Here is a 17,902-nt window from a genome sequence, read left to right as displayed (position 1 = left end):
TATTCAGCTTTGTTCAATTGTATTCTTCTTACTATAAAATAATATAAAATAATGCCACAGAATTCTAAGCAAATCTTGTCTGTGAAATGAACTATTGTAGCCCACAGTCATATGGCATAGCTCGAATCAGGACCTAACATAAGGACAACTCAGAGTATGCTATTGTTCTTCTAAAATAGACTACATTTTCTTCATATCATGTTTCTTTAGACCTGTCTAAAATAATTGATGGATTTATTGTGAAGGTGTAGGCTATATTACATGGATTTATTCTACTTTTTAAAGTGTAGATGTTCCAAAGGTCTGCATCCGTCGCCAGGAGATGCTAAATGTGTTTATGTTAATTAACGGTCAATTACCGTGAGACCGACAGTTATTTGCTTGACAACCACCGGCTGACGAAATTCCGTGACCGCCACAGCCCTAGTTGTGACCCCGATGTTTCTCTCAACAGGTGCTGTGTGAGTTCAAGTTTGAGTTCCTGCGAGAGGTGTGCAACCACGAGCACTACATCCCTCTCAGTCTGCCCCTCCCCTCCGCTCAAATCACAGGTCAGAGGTCATCTCGGGTTCACAGCGACCCAATCGAAGTCCGTCTTACGTTTTAACACCGTTGCGTTCATCTTCATTCATTACACCGCTTAACACTTTTCTTTTCTGTTCTTTCTCTTTCCTGTCCATTTCAGACAACGCATCACAAGAAAGGCAAAGTGCTCAGGGTAACTATTGGTCCCGTTTTGTGATATTCACACGATGTTGTACTGATGTTCTTTACCATACGACTGGAACTGGATGGAATTAACAGCCCGTCATTTAGTTCTAACATTTAGTGTAGTGGTGATTGTGCAGGAGAATTCTCGTATGTGCAGCAGTAGTATATGGCAGTTTTTCAACCTCTGGTACTAGGACCAGCTCTGGTCCCTGAGATGTTGCTTACCAGTCACTAAAATGATTAGCTGACATCAATTTAGTCCATTCTAAAGTGTTAGTTTTAGTGTAAGGGTTCCTCCAAGATGGAAGGACCATAGCGTTCTGGTCTCTGCTATAAAGAAGGTTGAGAACCACTTGTATATGAGACTTGGATGCTGTTGGGGCACTGAGCTCTCTCTCTCTCTCTCTCTCTGCCTCTCTCTCTCTCTCTCTCTCTCTCTCTCTCTCTCTCTCTCTCTCTCTGGCCTCTCTTCTCTCTCTCTCTCTCTCTCTCTCTCTCTCTCTCTGCTCTCTCTCTCTCTCTCTCTCTCTCTCTCTCTCTCTCTCTCTCTCTCTCTCTCTCTCCTCTCTCTCTCTCTCTCTCTCTCTGCCTCTTCTCTCTCTCTCTCGCTCTGCCTCTTTCTCTCCCCCTTTCTTCCACCCCCCTCAACCGCCTCTCTCTCCCTCCTTATTCTCCCCCTAGTGGATGTGCCGGAGTACAGCCTGACGGGCGAGTTCTGCCGGAAGCACTTCCTGACGGGCTTGTTGCTACGGGAGCTGGGCCTGGCGTTGCAGGATGAGCAGGACCTGCGCCACCTGGCCCTCGCCAGCCTCAAGAACCTGATGGCCAAGCACTCGATGGACGCCCGCTATGCCATGAAGGTACGCCACGCACGCCAACGCCATGTAGCGGGCACCAGATAATAATATAATGTCCCCAATGGCACCCTATTTTCTATAGTGCACTACTTCTGATCAGAGCCCTATAGTCGAGAAGTACACTATATATGCAAAAGTATGTGGGCACCCCTTCAAATTAATGGATTCGGCTATTTCAGCCACACCCATTGCTGACAGGTGTATAAAATCGAGCACACAGCCATACAATCTCCATAGACAAACATTGTCGGTAGGATGGCCTTACTGAAGAGCTCAGTGACTTTCAATGGGGTACCGTCATAGGATGTCACCTTTCCAACAAGTCAGTTTGTCATATTTCTGGTTCCAGATCTGATCATGTAATGTATGTCTGTAAGAAAAGTTGTGAAGGTAAGCTAGGGCCACGTAGCAATATTAGCCTGTTTCCAGATCTGTTTCTGTTTTAGTTTAGCCAACTCCTCTGTTACCGTTGTGAGTTGGCTGAAGTGCAAACAGATCTGGGACCAGGCTGTACCAATATCGATGTTCCACACAGGGAACTGAAATATTCTGATTAGACAGTGTACAATGTACTACAGCTGACTGAAACATATACACAGTAAAAATCACTTTTTATTTTGCCTGTCATCACGGCACACTTCCAGGAGTGTGTCGAGATTTTCTCACAGATATTGGATTGACTAAAAGTGTGTGTGTGGGTGTGTTAGGAAAGAGAGGCGCATTACAGTGGTGGCTAGGATGATATGAAACAGCAGGAAATCATTAATCTGGGCACACACACACACACCCTATCCTGCGGTTCGGTGTACAGGAAGCATGCTAAGTAATGTGCCATTCTCACTGGGACCTCTGAGCATCCGAGGAGAGGAGGTGCTCTGGTCAAGAGTAGGGCACTATGTACAGTAGGGAATAGGGTACCATTTTGGACTCAACCCCAGACAGCCAGAACCCATCTGAGATTAGGAGCCTGCCAAACCCAACACTGTACAACTGTTGACAGATCTCTGTTCCTCTCTCAATCAGGCACAGTTTAAAACCCCTGATATTTACCCTCTGTAGGTCTGTCGCTCACTATCGGTGTCTCTCTCGCTCTATCTCTGTCTGTCTCAAATTCTCTCTCTCTCTATTCCCTCCTTTTCTCTCCTCTCTCTCTCCTCCCTATCCCTCTGTTTCTCTCTCCTCTCTCTGCCACCCCTCTCTCTTTTCTCCCTCTGCCCCTCCCCCCTCTCTCTCCTACCTCTCTCTTCATATTCTCCAGGATAAACAGGCGAGGATAGCGTCCCTTTACCTGCCTCTGTACGGCCTCATCCTGGACAACATGCCTCGCTTCTTCCTCCGAGACCTTTTCCCCATCTACTTCACCTCCAGTGACCAAGTAAGAGTTTGAGTTCTATTTAAACAGTGAACTGTGTCCCACAGGCCCAGTGGAGTTACAGTGGAATGTTTCCCTCTGGCCTAGTGGTGTCACGGTGAAATGTTTCCCTCTGGCCTAGTGGTGTCACAGTGAAATGTTTCCCTCTGGCCTAGTGGTGTTACAGTGAAATGTTTCTCTCTGGCCTAGTGGTGTCACAGTGAAATGTATCCCTCTGGCGCAGTTGTGTTAAAGGCTCTGCATGGTCAATCCGTCATCTGAAATGGACGTACAGCGTTTACTGCGATGCAGCCTCTGCAGATGTCAGGGTTTTCATAATTCTTGCGCTTAGTGGAGCAGAGCTATTGTGAAGGAAGTTGTCAAGGAAGTGAGTTTGTGTTTATACAGGACGTACCGCCTCCACCTACCGTAAACCAATCATGTCAATGCGGAGCTATACGGAGCCCTCCGCATTGTTACAAAATTTGAGAGGTGCACGGCGATGCGGTCCGGAACTTGATTTGGCCTCTGCATGCCTCCGCAATCGCGTCACTCCCTCCGACCACAGTATCAGATCTAACATAAATTGGCTTTCCCAGTAAACTGATTCCCTCTGGTCCAGTGGTGTTACAATGCAATGTTGCCCTCTGCTTAAGTGATCTCATTAGCGTTTTCTCAATTGGTCTTGCTCAACTCCTGCGTACTCTCTCCTCCGTCCCCTCTCGCCGTCTTTTTGGAAAAGGTCAAAGGTAACTGAGAAAAAGCGTCGAGGAGAGGGAACGTGGGTGAAAATACGCTTGTATGAAATGAGACTCCTCCTCCACTCGTGAGTCATCAGGCAAATTACATTTACAGCGGTGGATCCAAAAGTAAATGTATCAAGTGATAAAAACGAATGAAGTTACTCGTGCATTTTACAGATAAAACGATAAATCCCTTACCGAAAAATCTAGAGTTCCCAAAAAACACGTTTTCACGTGATCACGTGATCTTATGTGAAGTTAATGTGATAACATGTAAAGCAACATGTGATAACATGAAACTACACGTGAAAACGTGATCACATGTGAAGTGTTCCAAAAACACACGCTTTCGCATGATTTCACATGTGAAATCGTGATTTTAGCATATTGTTTTTCAAGGTGTGCTTGCTTTTCTCCTCTAACAAAACAAAAGCTGATTCAAAAGGGGTGCGGCAGATTTCAAAACACTGCGGCGAAGGACTTGGGTAGGATACACATGAGTATCCTTGATGGAAGGTGGCTATCGAGGAGGGAAGGACACTCTTCCATTCACCTACTGACGAATTGACATCTCCTCCACCACTTATCGGGTTTCGGGTCACAGAGGAGACAGGAAAGAGGGTGGAGGACGGACTTTTGCCCAAATGAGAAAAGGCTACAGTGAAATGTATCCATCTGACCAAGTGGTGTCACAGTGAAATGTATCCCCTCTGGCTTCGTGGTGTAACAGTGAAATGTATCCCCTCTGGCTTCGTGGTGTCACAGTGAAATGTATCCCCTCTGGCCTCGTGGTGTAACAGTGAAATGTAACACCTCTGGCCTCGTGGTGTCACAGTGAAATGTATCCCTCTGGCCTAGTGGTGTTAGAGAAAACTCTTTCCCCCTCTCCAGGGTTCAAGAGACGACCTGAGTGTGGGAGTGGGCGTGGCAGGTCAGGTGGCTCACGTCATTCGCCATGGTAACTCGGTGGATGCCTCCTTTTCCAAAGAAGTGCTCAACTCCATCACAGGTAGTGTGTGTGTGTGTGTGTGTGTGTGTTTGCAACTGTGTCTGCACCATAACCTCTAACCCTTCTCCTGCCCCCAGCCTTCTCCTCCCTGGCTGTTTCCACGGGTAACCATGCCGACTCACGGGGTTCTCTGATCAGCATAGAGTCCAACCCCAGCACCAGTGACAGGAACAGCGAGAAGATGGACGGATGTGAAAAGGTGAGAAAGATGACAACACTCACTCGGCAATATTTCATGTCCAGAAATGTTGTGCAGACACTGTGCTGGCTTAAAGAAAGAACAAAAAGAAAATAGCTATAGCATAAAGAAGAATGTGTGTCTTCCTCCTTCTCTCTCTCTCTGCCTCCCACCTCTCTCTCCCCTCCCCCTCTCCCTAACTTCCCCCCTTTCTCTCCCTTCCTTCCTTCCCTCACTCTCTCTGTCATCAGTTTGCCCGGCCTCAGTCTCTGATAGGCTTTGGATCTCGCTTTGACAAGCTGGACCAGGCCGAGACGCGCAGTCTGCTCATGTGTTTCCTCCACATCATGAAGACCATATCGGAGGGTGAGACACATAGTGTTACCTCCATGCAGGTCCTACTGTATAATTCACTACAGTAAGCTCCAAAAGTATTGGGACAGTGACACAATTTATTTTTTGTATTTTGTTTTTGTATTTGAAATTATACAATGACTATAAGGTTAAAGTGCAGATTGTTAGCTTTTATTAACTTGAGGTTATTGTCATTCATATCTGGTGAACAGTTTAGAAATTACAGCACTTTTTGTACATAGTCCCCCCACCATTTTAGGGGACCAAAAGTATTGGGACAAATTCACTATGTGTATTAAAGTAGTAAAAAGTTACGTAGTATGTGGACACCACTTCAAATGAGTGGATTCGGCTATTTCAGTCACACAACCATGAAATGTCCATAGACAAATATTGGCTGTAGAATGTACTGAATAGCTCAGTGTCTTTCATCGTGGCACCGTCATAGGATGCCACCTTTCCAACAAGTCAGTTCGTCAAATTTCTGCCCTGCTAGAGCTGCCCCGGTCAACTGTAAGTGCTGTTATTGTGAAGTGGAAATGTCTAGGAGCATCAACGCCTCAGCCGCGAAGTGGTAGGCCACACAAGCCTCCCAGAACGGGACTGCCGAGTGCTGAATATCGGCTGTCCCCGGTTGCAACACTCACTACTGAGTTCAAAACTGCCTCTGGAAGCAATGTCAGCAAAATAACTGTTAGTCGGCGCTTCATGAAATGGGTTTCCATGGCCGAGCAGCCACACACAAGCCTAAGATCACCATGTGCAATGCCAAGCGTCGGCTGGAGTGGTGTAAAGCTCACCGTCATTGGACTCTGGAGCAGTGGAAACGCGTTCTCTGGAGTGATGAATCACGCTTCACCATCTGTCAGTCCAAAGGACAAATCTGGGTTTGGCAGATGCCAGGAGAACACTACCTGCCTGAATGCATAGAGCCAACTGTAAAGTTTGGTGGAGGAGGAATAATGGTCTGGGGCTGTTTTTCACGGTTCAGGCTAGGCCCTTAGTTCCAGTGAAGGGAAATCTTAACGCTACTACATACAATGACATTCTAGACGATTCTGTGCATCTAATTTTGTGGCAACAGTTTGGGGAAGGCCCTTTCCTGTTTCAGCATGACAATGCCCCCGTGCATAAAGCGAGGTCCATACAGAAATGGTTTGTCGAGATCGGTGTGGAATAACTTAACTGGCCTGCACAGAGCCCTGACCTCAACCCCATCGAACACCTTTGGGATGAATTGGAACGCCGACTGCGAGCCAGGCCTAATCGCCCAATATCAGTGCCCGACCTCACTAATGCTCTTGTTGCTGAATGGAAGCAAGTCCCAACATCTGGTGGAAAGCCTTCCCAGAAGAGTGGAGGCTGTTCTAGCAGCAAAGGATGGACCAACTCCATATTAATGCCCATGATTTTGGAATGAGATGTTTGACGAGCAGGTGACCACATACTTTTGGCCATGTAGTGTATTGGTCCAATATTCATAGCACGCAATGTCTACATCAAGCTTGTGACTACACATTTGTTGGATGTATTTGCTGTTTGTTTTGGTTGTGTTTCAGTTCATTTTGTGGACAATAGAAATTAATGGTACATAATGTATTGTGTCATTTTGAAGTAATTTTTTTTGTAAATAAGAATAGAACACGTTTCTAAACACTTCTACAGCAATGTGGATGCTACCATGGTTACGGATCATCCTGAATGAGTCACGAATAATGACGAGTGAGAAAGTTACAGAAGCACAAATATCATCTGCACTTTAACCTCAGCCATTGCATCATTTCAAATCCAAACTGCTGGAATCCAGAGCCAAAACAGCAACAAAAAAGTGTCACTGTCCCAATGCCTTTGGAGTGCACTGTATATGTGTTCTTTATGTAATTCTATGGTTAACCCCTTCACTACCTGTCACGCCCTGACCTTAGAGAGCCTTTTTATTTCTCTATTTGGTTAGCTCAGGGTGTGATTTGGGTGGGCATTCTAGTTTTTCTATTTCTTTGTTGGCCGGGTATGGTTCCCAATCAGAGGCAGCTGTCTATCGTTGTCTCTGATTGGGGATCATACTTAGGCAGCCTTTTTTCCACCTTTAGTTTGTGGGATCTTGTTTGTGTGTAGTTGCCTTTTGCACTGCATGTAGCTTCACGTTCGGTTGTAGTTTATTGTTTTTTTCGTGTTCATCAAAATAAACGATGTACGCTTACCACGCTGCACCTTGGTCTGATTCTTCCATCAACGAACGTGACACTACCAGACCATAGCCAATAGCACAGTGGCCTGCTAGCAATCGCACCATATGCTAAGCCTACACTACAGTAGCCGGGAAGCTTGTACCAATTCCTTAGTGTTAACCTCTTCCATACCAGACCGTAGCCTGCAGTAGGGTTGTTACGATACCAGTATACTCGATTTTCCATGGCAAAAAGGAAAACAGGAAGAAGTCTAAACTATGCCTTATTGGTGCTAACGCTTGGGAAGTAATCTTATGTGACTCTGGATGACGAAATAAGGCTGTTCGTTTGTTTGTTCGCTTGCCATGATACTTAAGAGTATCGCGATACTGGCATGCGCTGTTAGTCCATTTCTTGCTTTTGCACAGTGAAGTAGTACAAGTACATGTGATAATAACACTGCCTTTTTTTCTATTTGCAGAGGTGATGGTTTCCTATTGGCACCGAGCCATACACCAGGAGATCTCCGACTTCTTCAACATCCTGGAGTAAGTATCCTCAGTGTTAACACTTCCTCTGTCCCTGTGCGGATGGACAGATACTACAAGTGGCTGGACACGTGACATTTATTTTCAAAGACACACGTACCCATTTCAGACTTCAAATAAGTAGTTGAAAACGCAACGCTGGGAAGAAGTTGATTTAAAAGAAGAATATGGAGAATATTAAGAGTGTTCTTGCTGACTCAGGCACACTAATGAGAATTGTTTCCACTGACTTACACTTTAATGTGGTTGGGTATTGGTGCTGGTGTCTCCAATATTATTGCTTGATGACCAGCAGAAACCTACTAAAGGACCCCCCCTTGGTGAAATAGAAAAGCTTACGTTCTCAAAAGATGAAATGTGTGATCGTAGTTTGATAATACAACACCCCACACCTGATAAAAACACTAGCTTTTACAAAAATAATCACATTTGTGTTTTTATTTTTTTTTAAATGTAAACTTCTAAACAGTTGTGATCTATTCACAGTTGTGACGTATTCATTGCCAAATGAACGGTCTTGTCAGTCAATAAAAATGTATCGCACTGCATACTTGTACTGTAGGCCTATCACATGCTGAAGAACAGGAACCCACTGGACGGTGTTGTAGTGATTGAGGTTGTTTCGAAGACCGTCCTGCCACTGAGCTGGACATAAACAGTGTCTCCCACCTCCAGCGGAACTAGAACTGCGTTCCTGACACTGTTCCACCGTTTCCCCCCACACATTATTGATAAATTCACCATTCTTCACTAAAACACTGTACATTGTGTAACAGAAATGCTACATTCCTTTTAACCTTGGTTGTGAAGAAGCCTATAGAGGAAGAGAAGAAATTATTACACGTTTTTTTTGACCATACCGCATAAACACATAGATGTATACTGAACAAAAATATAAACCCAACGTGCAACAATTTTGAAGATTTTTCTGAGTTACAGTTAATAAAAATAAATCAGTCAGTTGAAATAAATGTATTAGGCCCTAATCTATGGATTTCACGTGACTGGGCAGGGGTGCAACCATGGGTGGTCCTTGGAGGGCATAGACCCACCCACTTAGCAGCCAGGCCCACCCACTGGGGAGCCAGGCTCAGCCAATCAGAATGGGTTTTTCTCCCACAAAAGGGCTTTATTTCAGAAAGAAATACTCCACCCCCCTTCAGACGATCCCGCTGGTGAAGAAGCCAGATGTGGAGGTCCTGGGCTAGCGTGGTTTCTCGTGGTCTGCGGTTGTGAGGCCGGTTGGACGTACTGCCAAATTCTCTAAAACGACGTTGGAGTCAGCTTACGGTAGAGAAATGAACATTCAATTCTCTGGCAACAGCTCTGGTTGACATTCCTGCAGTCAGCATGCCAATTGCGGTCCGGATTGAATCTAACCCTAACTTGAAGTTGAACTTTAGTAGGCTTAGTTGAACCTTCCAGTGCTAATGACTTTGTCCTCTCATTACGTGGAGGGAGGGAAGGAGGAAGGTGTACATATCAGAGAGAGACAGAGGAGGAAGGGAATAATGGGAGACTTGGCAGAGGGGAACGAATGAGACCGATAAAAGAGTGAGAGAAAGAGAGAGAGAGCGGGGGGCTGTAAAACTGACGAGAGTTATAGAGAAATAGGCTCCAACTTTTCTCCCCTAGCCTCCACTCAGCTCTGTAGTAAATTCACTGCAGTAAATTCACTTTCCTGTCTCTGCTGGAGCTTCAGTTTTTATATCACACAGCTCCAAGACACACAGTGCTGTAGTACCTCTCCTCAGCTCACACTGGACACACACACACACACACACACACACACATACACATACACATACACACATCGTGACTGCACAAGCACACACATGCATTGTGACAGCACGCACAACACATACCCACATGCACACACATGCTTACAAACTTATACTCAACACACACACACATACATACACACACACCCTAATACACAGTCTCTCTCCTCTTCCTCTATGCAGGCTGTGTCTCCAGCACTTTAGATTCCTGGGGAAGCGCCACATAGCCAGGTAAGTATCAGCCTTTCCACAGGGGCTTTTAGCTGATACTATGTACCTTCTTCTCCCACTCAGAGGTTTTGTGTGTGTGTGCATGCGCACGTGTGTGTGTGTGTGTGTGCGTGCGTGTATGTTCATTGGTTTTATCAATGAAAGACATGCAACAGAACCTTGTCAGATTGTTTGAAATGTAATGTTTGCTCAACAGCCAGATACACACACACACGCACACACAAATTCAACCACACACACATTCAACTACCCTCCCCCCAACTGACACACAGTCACATACACACTTAATGTGCATAATGTATGCGCATGCAACAGTCGGTCACACACAAACGGAATATGTGTACTGTATGCATATGCACACACACCCAGACTACTCCAAGGATCCAGGGTGGGGCTCACTGACTGTCTCCCTAGCCCCAGTTGCTGCTGCCTGTCTGTGTCTGTGCGTGGGTGTGCATATGTGTGTGTGTGTGTGTCTGTCTGTGTGTGTGTGCATGTGTGTTTGCGTGCTTGTGTCTGTGTCTGCATCTACTGGGGAGACAAAAAGAGGGTGGATCCCCTGCCAACCCCATAGTTCTCCTGCTGCTGGCTGCAGTCGATAGAGGGAGGGAGAAGAGAGCAAGAGAGAGAGAGAGGGTGGAGAGGAAGGGGGAAATATGATTCATGGCAGACACACAGAGATGTTGACAACGAGGTGGGCGAACTGGGACGTTTCTCACTGTCGTGGTTGGCAAGAGCATGGTAGTTGGGGGGGGGGGGGGTGGTCTGTTTGTGTGTGTGTGTCTGTTTGTGTGTGTGTGTCTGTTTGTTGGTGTGTGTGTGTGTCTGTTTGTTGGTGTGTGTGTGTGTCTGTTGGTGTGTGTGTGTGTCTGTCTGTTTGTTGGTGTGTGTGTGTGTGGTGAAGAGCCTGATCACATGGATATGCTCTAGTGAGCTCAAACCAGTGTGTGATGCTGTTCAATTCACACCTCAGATATAGGTATCAGGGTACACGTTGTGTGTTCGTGTGTGTGCGCGTGTTTGTGTACGTGGATCCTGGAGCAGTCATAGGCTTTCCCAGCCAGACTTTTTCTCTTCGCCTGAATTTGAATTCCTCTCGTCTATATTCATTTGTCCTTATTTCCTCCTCAATGTGAAGAAGAAGAAAAAGCAAAGATGTTTCTTTTTTTCTTTTTGTTCCCTTTTTGTCAGAGCCAACAAAAGGCTGGGAATGTGGCGTTTTTAACTATGTCAGGCATTAGTAGAATAAAAAACGAAGGGTCTGGGAGACTTTTGACCAGAGCCCGTAAGTGCACTATAAAGGGAACAGGGTGCCGTGCGTTGTCTGGGGCTGATAAGTAACATGCAACCTTAATCAGAGAGGCTGCTGGGGGATTTGAATAGGCTCTCTCTGTCTGTCTCTCTCTCTCGCTCTCTCTCCTTCTCTGAGGCGCCAACGCTTTGATGCCTGTCTGAACTCAGTGTGAGCTCTTTTTTTGAAGTATGCCGATGACTTGTGCATCCACAGCGCTGTTTAAAGGTTTTGCTGAGACATTCCTATAACGTATTCCGTTTCAATTGCGCCTCAGTGGTTTTTATTTCTCTCTTCTTACCTCATCCTGCAAATCTCTCTGTTGAGTGGATACAGCCTAGCAGGAGCATACATACAGTGACACGTCAACACACAACACACATGTAACGCTGGTTGTGTCCCAAATAGCACCCTATTCACTTTATAGTGCACTACTTTTGACCAGAGCCCTATGGCGCCCTGCTCCTATTCCCTTTATAGTGCACTACCTTTGACCAGGGTGTACTACCCCTATGGGTAGTAGTAGGGCACACTGCCCTATCCCACCTGGACAAGAGGAATACCTATGTGAGAATGCTGTTCATCGACTACAGCTCTGCTTTCAACACCGTAGTGCCCTCCAAGCTTGTCACTATGCTCAGGGCCCTGCTCCTGAACTCCTACTGTGTAAGGAGAGTGATGGAGTGCTGCATCAGATGACCTGGCCTCCACAATCACCCGACCTCAACACAATTGAGAGGGTTTGGGATGAGTTGGACCGCAGGGTAAAGGAAAATCAGCCTACTAGTGCTCAGCATATGTGGGAACTCCTTCAAGACTGTTGGAAAAGCATTCCTCATGAAGCTGGTTGAGAGAATGCCAAGAGTGTGCAAAGCTGTCATCAAGGCAACCTGGCTACCTTTGAAGAATCTAAAATCTATTTGGATTTGTTGAACACATTTTTGGTTACTACATGACTCCACTTTTGACTGGTACTGTATTCTCGACATAGCTCATCCTAATATACCTACTACTGTAGATACCATTTTATTTCCTAATTAGATACTGTCTATACACACCATGTATTTAGATTCTGGATTCTGACACAGGCTCGCTCTAATTGATTTACTCCTGGATTGTTAATTGGACCAGTTCTGCTATTTCTTGTTTCGATTAGTTTTAGTATTTGTGTGTTTGTATTGTATTTGCGAGACATTCTACTGCACTCTTGGAGCTAGTAATATAAGCATTTCGCTGCACCTGTTATAACACCTGCAAATCTATGTACGTGACCAATGCACTGATTTGATTAGACAAAGGCAAATAGGGTGCCGTTTGGGACCCATCCACTAAACGGCTGTTTTCTATGACACTTGTCGGCGTTTCTGTCACATTGATAAAACATTAAACACTCGTAAACACTGATACTACATGTTGACACACTGATTACACTGGTATGTGTGTTCGTTGACCTTGCTCTTGCCTCCCCCTCTGCGTTTTCTCCTCTACGCTCCGTGTATTGATGTGTTAATGGATGGTCTATGTGACTGCACATGTATTGATGGCCACCCTACATGTGGGACGAATGTGGTGCAACGAAGACTGATTTCTTACCGTTTAACCCTAAACTTTTGCTGTGATATTTTTGTGCGCGCGCGTGCGGGTACACGTGTGTAGCTACTGCATGGCTTTGCCGCTGTCATATGTGAGCTAATGATCATGTAGCTTTCTTGTTGCATGATGACCATCCCTCCTCCTCATCATCCCTCCATCCGCTGCTCTACATTCTCTGTGTGTACCGGCCGTAGTAGCATCAGTGACCTGACCACTAACACATCTGCTCAATGAGACAGCATTAGCTGGTCTTGTTCGGCTCAATGCGTATGTTCATCTCTGTCACCGCGTACACTAGCTAATGTATTGGCAGCAAGCCAACTAGGTTGCGTTTACTAAAGCGCTCTGACCCTTGCTTCCGACTAATGCTCTCTATAGCCCTTAAAATACTTCCAAACTAACGGCAACCTCAACCTAACATTGGAAACATTTATTTATTTCTCTATCTAACGCCACTAATCCCGCTACTTTGCTGTGGCAGCGTCCCTTACTGAAATGACCCCCTCCTCTTTCTGCTTGGCTTGATGCCTTTAGCCCACCTGAGCCCACATGTATCAAGCGTTTCAGAGTAGGAGTGCTGATCTCGGATCAGGACCCCCCCCCCTGTCCATAATAATCTGATTCATTATGATATGAAAGGCTAAACTGATCCTAGATCAGCTCTCCTAATCTGAGACGCTTGATAAATTCGGGTCGTGATGTTCAGTTTGACAACGAGGAGGAAGAGTATGATGATAATGATGATGATGATGCTGTTACTTAACGCTGGTGTCATTGGCTTGTGAACAGGAAGCTAGCGGCCGTGGTAAAGCTGGCCCAGGGCACCCAGAACAATGGCACCCTGAAGGGCTCTAACCATTCCGCCCAGTCCTCCACAGGCCTGCTCCCTCAATGGTAAACACACAGTCGCTACCTGGGGGCCCTCCACACAGGGAGCAGGGTGAAGTTTTCCCTACCACCTGATCTTGGATCAGTTTAGCGTTTACCCCACTAATGGTTAAGGTTAGGATTGGGGGAGGGGAATCTGTACCTAGGGGAAACTTCACCTCGGAGCTCCACACAGCGTCCGACACGAACTTACACACACACATACGTACCCTTTTCACACTACTGAGCTGAGCCGAGCTGCACTCTGCTGGCCTGGTTACGCATCCACTGTAGTTGCTGGAACCGTGCTGGAAAGGACAATGTGAAAATAAAATATCAGAGCCAGTATAATATAGTTCAGGTTGGCACGATAGTGAAAAGGGTGATAAATACAGTGCAGTTTAGAAAGTATTCAGACCCCTTGACTTTTCCCCAAAAATTTTACGTTACAGTTTTATTGTAAAATGTGTGTAGATCGTTGACAAAAAATGACAATTAAACCCATTTTAATCCCTCTTTGTAACGCAACAAAATGTGACAAAAGTTAAAGGGGGTGTAGACTTTCTACAGGCAGTAACAATAGCTAGGTGTCTTTAAATTTTCTTTATATAGTTTACTGTACAAAAATGTATAGCTTACTGGACGAAAACTCAAACTAAAGTGGAACAGAAAAGCTCCTTTCTACCTCTATCACTCAACTCCAGGTTAGTCCAGTAAACTATACATTTTTAGTCCAGGAAACTATAAATAGGACTTAAACCAGCTGAGTTTGTGTACACCATTTGTCCTGTTATGAGTTTAGTTCATCATTTGCTGCTCATCAGTGTTGTCTTCATGGTCCTCAACACGTGACCATCCATGGTGGACATTGTGAGTGTGTCATGTGACGTAGTGTGGTGGCCACTCTGTTTGCCCAGCATGCCCCCCCCCCCAGTGTCTACCATACGTGTGGCGCGGTGTAATTGGCTAGTCCTTTGTCTGCATATCCTCCCTCATTAAAAATAGAATCCCTGTCTTAACAGCAATCCCGTTTAACTACGTGGTCGCATTAACCTGTGTGTTGTCACGTTACAGGCAATAATGTTTTCTTAGACATTTTCAAACACTTAGGACCAATCCCGAATGGACCCCTGGACCCTATGCACTTGTGGAGATCTGATAAGATTTGACAGGTGCAATCAATAAATGGTCCTCCAAGGTTCATTGGAAATTTCCCCATATTGCTTATACCAATCACGTCCTCTCAGATCGCCACAAGTGCATAGGGTCTACTGGTCCATTTGGGATTGGGCGGCAGTGCAGAGTTACAGGCTGTTTTCGAGGTGGAGTGAATATATTGGGTGTCGTGTTCACGAAACGCAAAACATTATGGAACGGGTAAAATGAGTGTTCCTATCGGATAAGTTCACAGAGTATCTCCCTTTGTTTCAAAACGCTTTCACCTGTTTAGTCCCTGCTGAACACCACCCCGACTTGTGAGGTTGAAAGTTATGTGTTGACCTTTTGACCCCTGACCTTCTGGCCACCAGGATGCTGTCAGGACAGGATGGCCATCGGCACGCCCGCTCCCAGACAATGCCCATCATCCGGGCCAAGAACGCCCTGACCAACCCCAAGCTGCTGCAGATGATGGAGACTGNCGCTGGGCAATGCCACCCCGGTCCCATTTCAAAACTGTTTAGTTCACATCAATGTGTTCTGTTCTTTAGTTAATTAAGTTAGCTTTTGTTGTCCTAGGCCAATAGCTTTTTTACTTTTACCAACCGCCAATAGTGCTGTTTCTTATCTATTACAGTGCTAAGTAACATTACTTAGCTATTATAATTCTGTCTCTCGTGTTGTCTTTTGTTAGGTGCGTGAGGGTTATTGCTAGGGTTAGGGTTGGGCTGTTGTTGTTGGCTGTGCGGCTGTACCATTGCCCTTTTCCTGTCCTTCCCTCAGATGGGAACATCCCAGAGGGTGACCACCTGAGCCCGACGGACATCGAGGCCAATCTGTCCACCGAGGTGGCCCTCATCGTACTGGATGTCCTGGGCCTCTTTGTCCATCACCACAAGGTCAGACGACAACACTGACCACTGTCTGAATGGTCCAACACCGATCTCTACAACCTAGAGACATGATACGGTTGCTCAATTCTGGACACTTTCTCAAAATTCCCAGGTTTCCCAGAAATTCCAGTTGGAAGACTCCTGGAATCACAAGGGAATAAACAGGAAGTCTGTGAGTCCTCCAACCGGGATTTCTGGAAAACCTGGGAATTGTGGGGGAATTTTGCAATCCTAGACCTGCCAATCATGAGAGCCTATTTTAATACGCCACTGCCACCTTGTGATTATTACTAAGAACTACAGTGACTTTTCCACATGGAATCCACACTAAATACCGCTCTGTTTCACTAATCATTATTGTTTCACTTCACTCAATCCGAGATATTCAGTTTGTATTCCAAGTTGGTGATTTTATCTTCTGTTGTTCTTGTAGGTTACTGTGCACTCCTCAATTCTCAAGTTGGCTGCCCCAGAATTCCTACAATTGCTATACTCTGTAAAGCAACCCAGACATGCTGTTTTGTCTGTCTTTTGACCGGAGCCATTTGTAATTCATATTATGGCTGCGTCCCAAATGGCACCATTTTCTCTATATAGTGCACTACTTTTGACAAGAGCACTATAGCCCCTGGTCAAAAATAGTGCACTATATAGGGAATAGGGTAACCTTGTCCCCAGACTCAATTTGTACCGCAGAGCCATCTGGTGGACGAGATTAGGAAGAGGATGCCATTTGGGAAGGACATATGTTGATTGTTGTTCTTTCTCTCCCACAGAAACAGTTACTGCAGGACGAGGGTCAGAACCTGCTGATGAGGAAGGTGTTCGACACCTACCTCCTGTTCTTCCAGATCAATCAGTCCACCAGCACCCTGAGACACGTCTTTGCTGCCCTGCGCCTCTTCATACAGAAGGTCTCTGCACTAGCTGATAGCGCTCACACACATACACACTAACTGAATTTATGGACACAGAATGTATTCATAGTACATTACTGATGCTGAGCTCTCTCTCTCCTCGTCTCTCTCTCCTCTCTCCTTGTCTCTCGCTCTTTCTCACTCTTTCTCTTCCTTTCTCTCCCTCCCTATACCCCCCACTCTCTCTCCCAACTTACTCCCTCTTGCTTTTTCTCTCTTTCTTCCTCCCCCATCTCTTCTCTCTGTCTCTTTCCTTACACCCTCTCTCTCTCTCTCTCTAGTTCCCCTCTGCGTTCTTCCAGGGTAAAGCGGACCTGTGTGGCTGCCTGTGCTACGAGATCCTGAAGTGTTGTAACCACCGCTCCAGCTCCACCCAGACTGAGGCCTCCGCACTCCTCTACTTCTTCATGAGGAAAAACTTTGAGTTCACCAAGGGGAAGTCCATCGTCCGCTCCCACCTACAGGTCAGCCAGCGGGAGTGGAGGGATGTGTGTGGTGTGGGGGTGGGGGTGGGGGTGGGTATGTGTGTGTGTGTGGTGAGTGTGTGTGTGTGTGCCAGAGCTTTCTTTATTTTCACTGTTTTGTTCGGTGAACACAGGGCCTGGCTAGAGAAAAGCCACAATATTTCTATGGCTTTGTTTACCTCTGAAACGGACAGTTTAGCAGCCGTTCAGAGACGACACACACGTCGCCACCCTGTCTCAGAGCGGTTGTGATTAGCGTCACCTTTACTCTCGTTCCCTTTCTCTCCTCTCTCGCTCCTCCATCCCCTCCAGCTGATCAAGGCAGTGAGTCAGCTGATCGCGGATGCTGGCATCGGAGGCTCACGCTTCCAACAGTCTCTGGCCATCATCAATAACTTTGCCAACGGAGATGCTCCTCTCAAGGTGAGAACAAGGACTGGAGAGAGAAATGTCCTGCGTCCCAAATGGCACCCTATTCCCTTTTTAATCCACTACAGTATATATCAGGGATGGGCAACTGGCGGGGGAACTCAGTCGGGGTGTCAACTTACGGTTGCGCGGTAGGAAATTGGAAAACACAAGGTGCAATTTCTAAATTTCGTTGTGTATCAACAGTTTTTCTCTTGTAATGTCAGTCACTAATAGTCACTCAATTAGCCCTTGTCAGCAAAACAATTTTTGATGGGTAAGTTAGTCTAGGGGCCAGCTATCTAAGTTAGTAGTCAGTCTCACTCAGAGATCATATTAAAAACTGCAAACATTTCTCTCTGCCCCATGGTAAAATATGT

General features: G+C 46.0%; 1 protein-coding gene across 1 annotated transcript in view; it reads left to right on the top strand.

Moving 5' to 3' along the window:
- The window catches only part of LOC111982648 (dedicator of cytokinesis protein 10), a 127,310-nt gene that overhangs the window by 83,926 nt on the left and 25,482 nt on the right, over positions 1-17,902 (top strand). The window contains 15 exon segments of the mRNA XM_070433925.1: positions 455-551; positions 686-718; positions 1,393-1,571; positions 2,827-2,943; positions 4,554-4,671; positions 4,749-4,870; positions 5,101-5,215; positions 7,853-7,919; positions 9,884-9,931; positions 13,605-13,709; positions 15,212-15,321; positions 15,624-15,739; positions 16,510-16,647; positions 16,932-17,114; positions 17,427-17,537. Coding sequence (XP_070290026.1) covers positions 455-551; positions 686-718; positions 1,393-1,571; positions 2,827-2,943; positions 4,554-4,671; positions 4,749-4,870; positions 5,101-5,215; positions 7,853-7,919; positions 9,884-9,931; positions 13,605-13,709; positions 15,212-15,321; positions 15,624-15,739; positions 16,510-16,647; positions 16,932-17,114; positions 17,427-17,537 — 1,659 coding nt within the window.

Source organism: Salvelinus sp. IW2-2015, linkage group LG22 (genome assembly GCF_002910315.2).
Source record: "Salvelinus sp. IW2-2015 linkage group LG22, ASM291031v2, whole genome shotgun sequence".
NCBI lineage: Eukaryota > Metazoa > Chordata > Actinopteri > Salmoniformes > Salmonidae > Salvelinus > Salvelinus sp. IW2-2015.
This window is presented reverse-complemented; position numbering and strand designations above follow the sequence as displayed.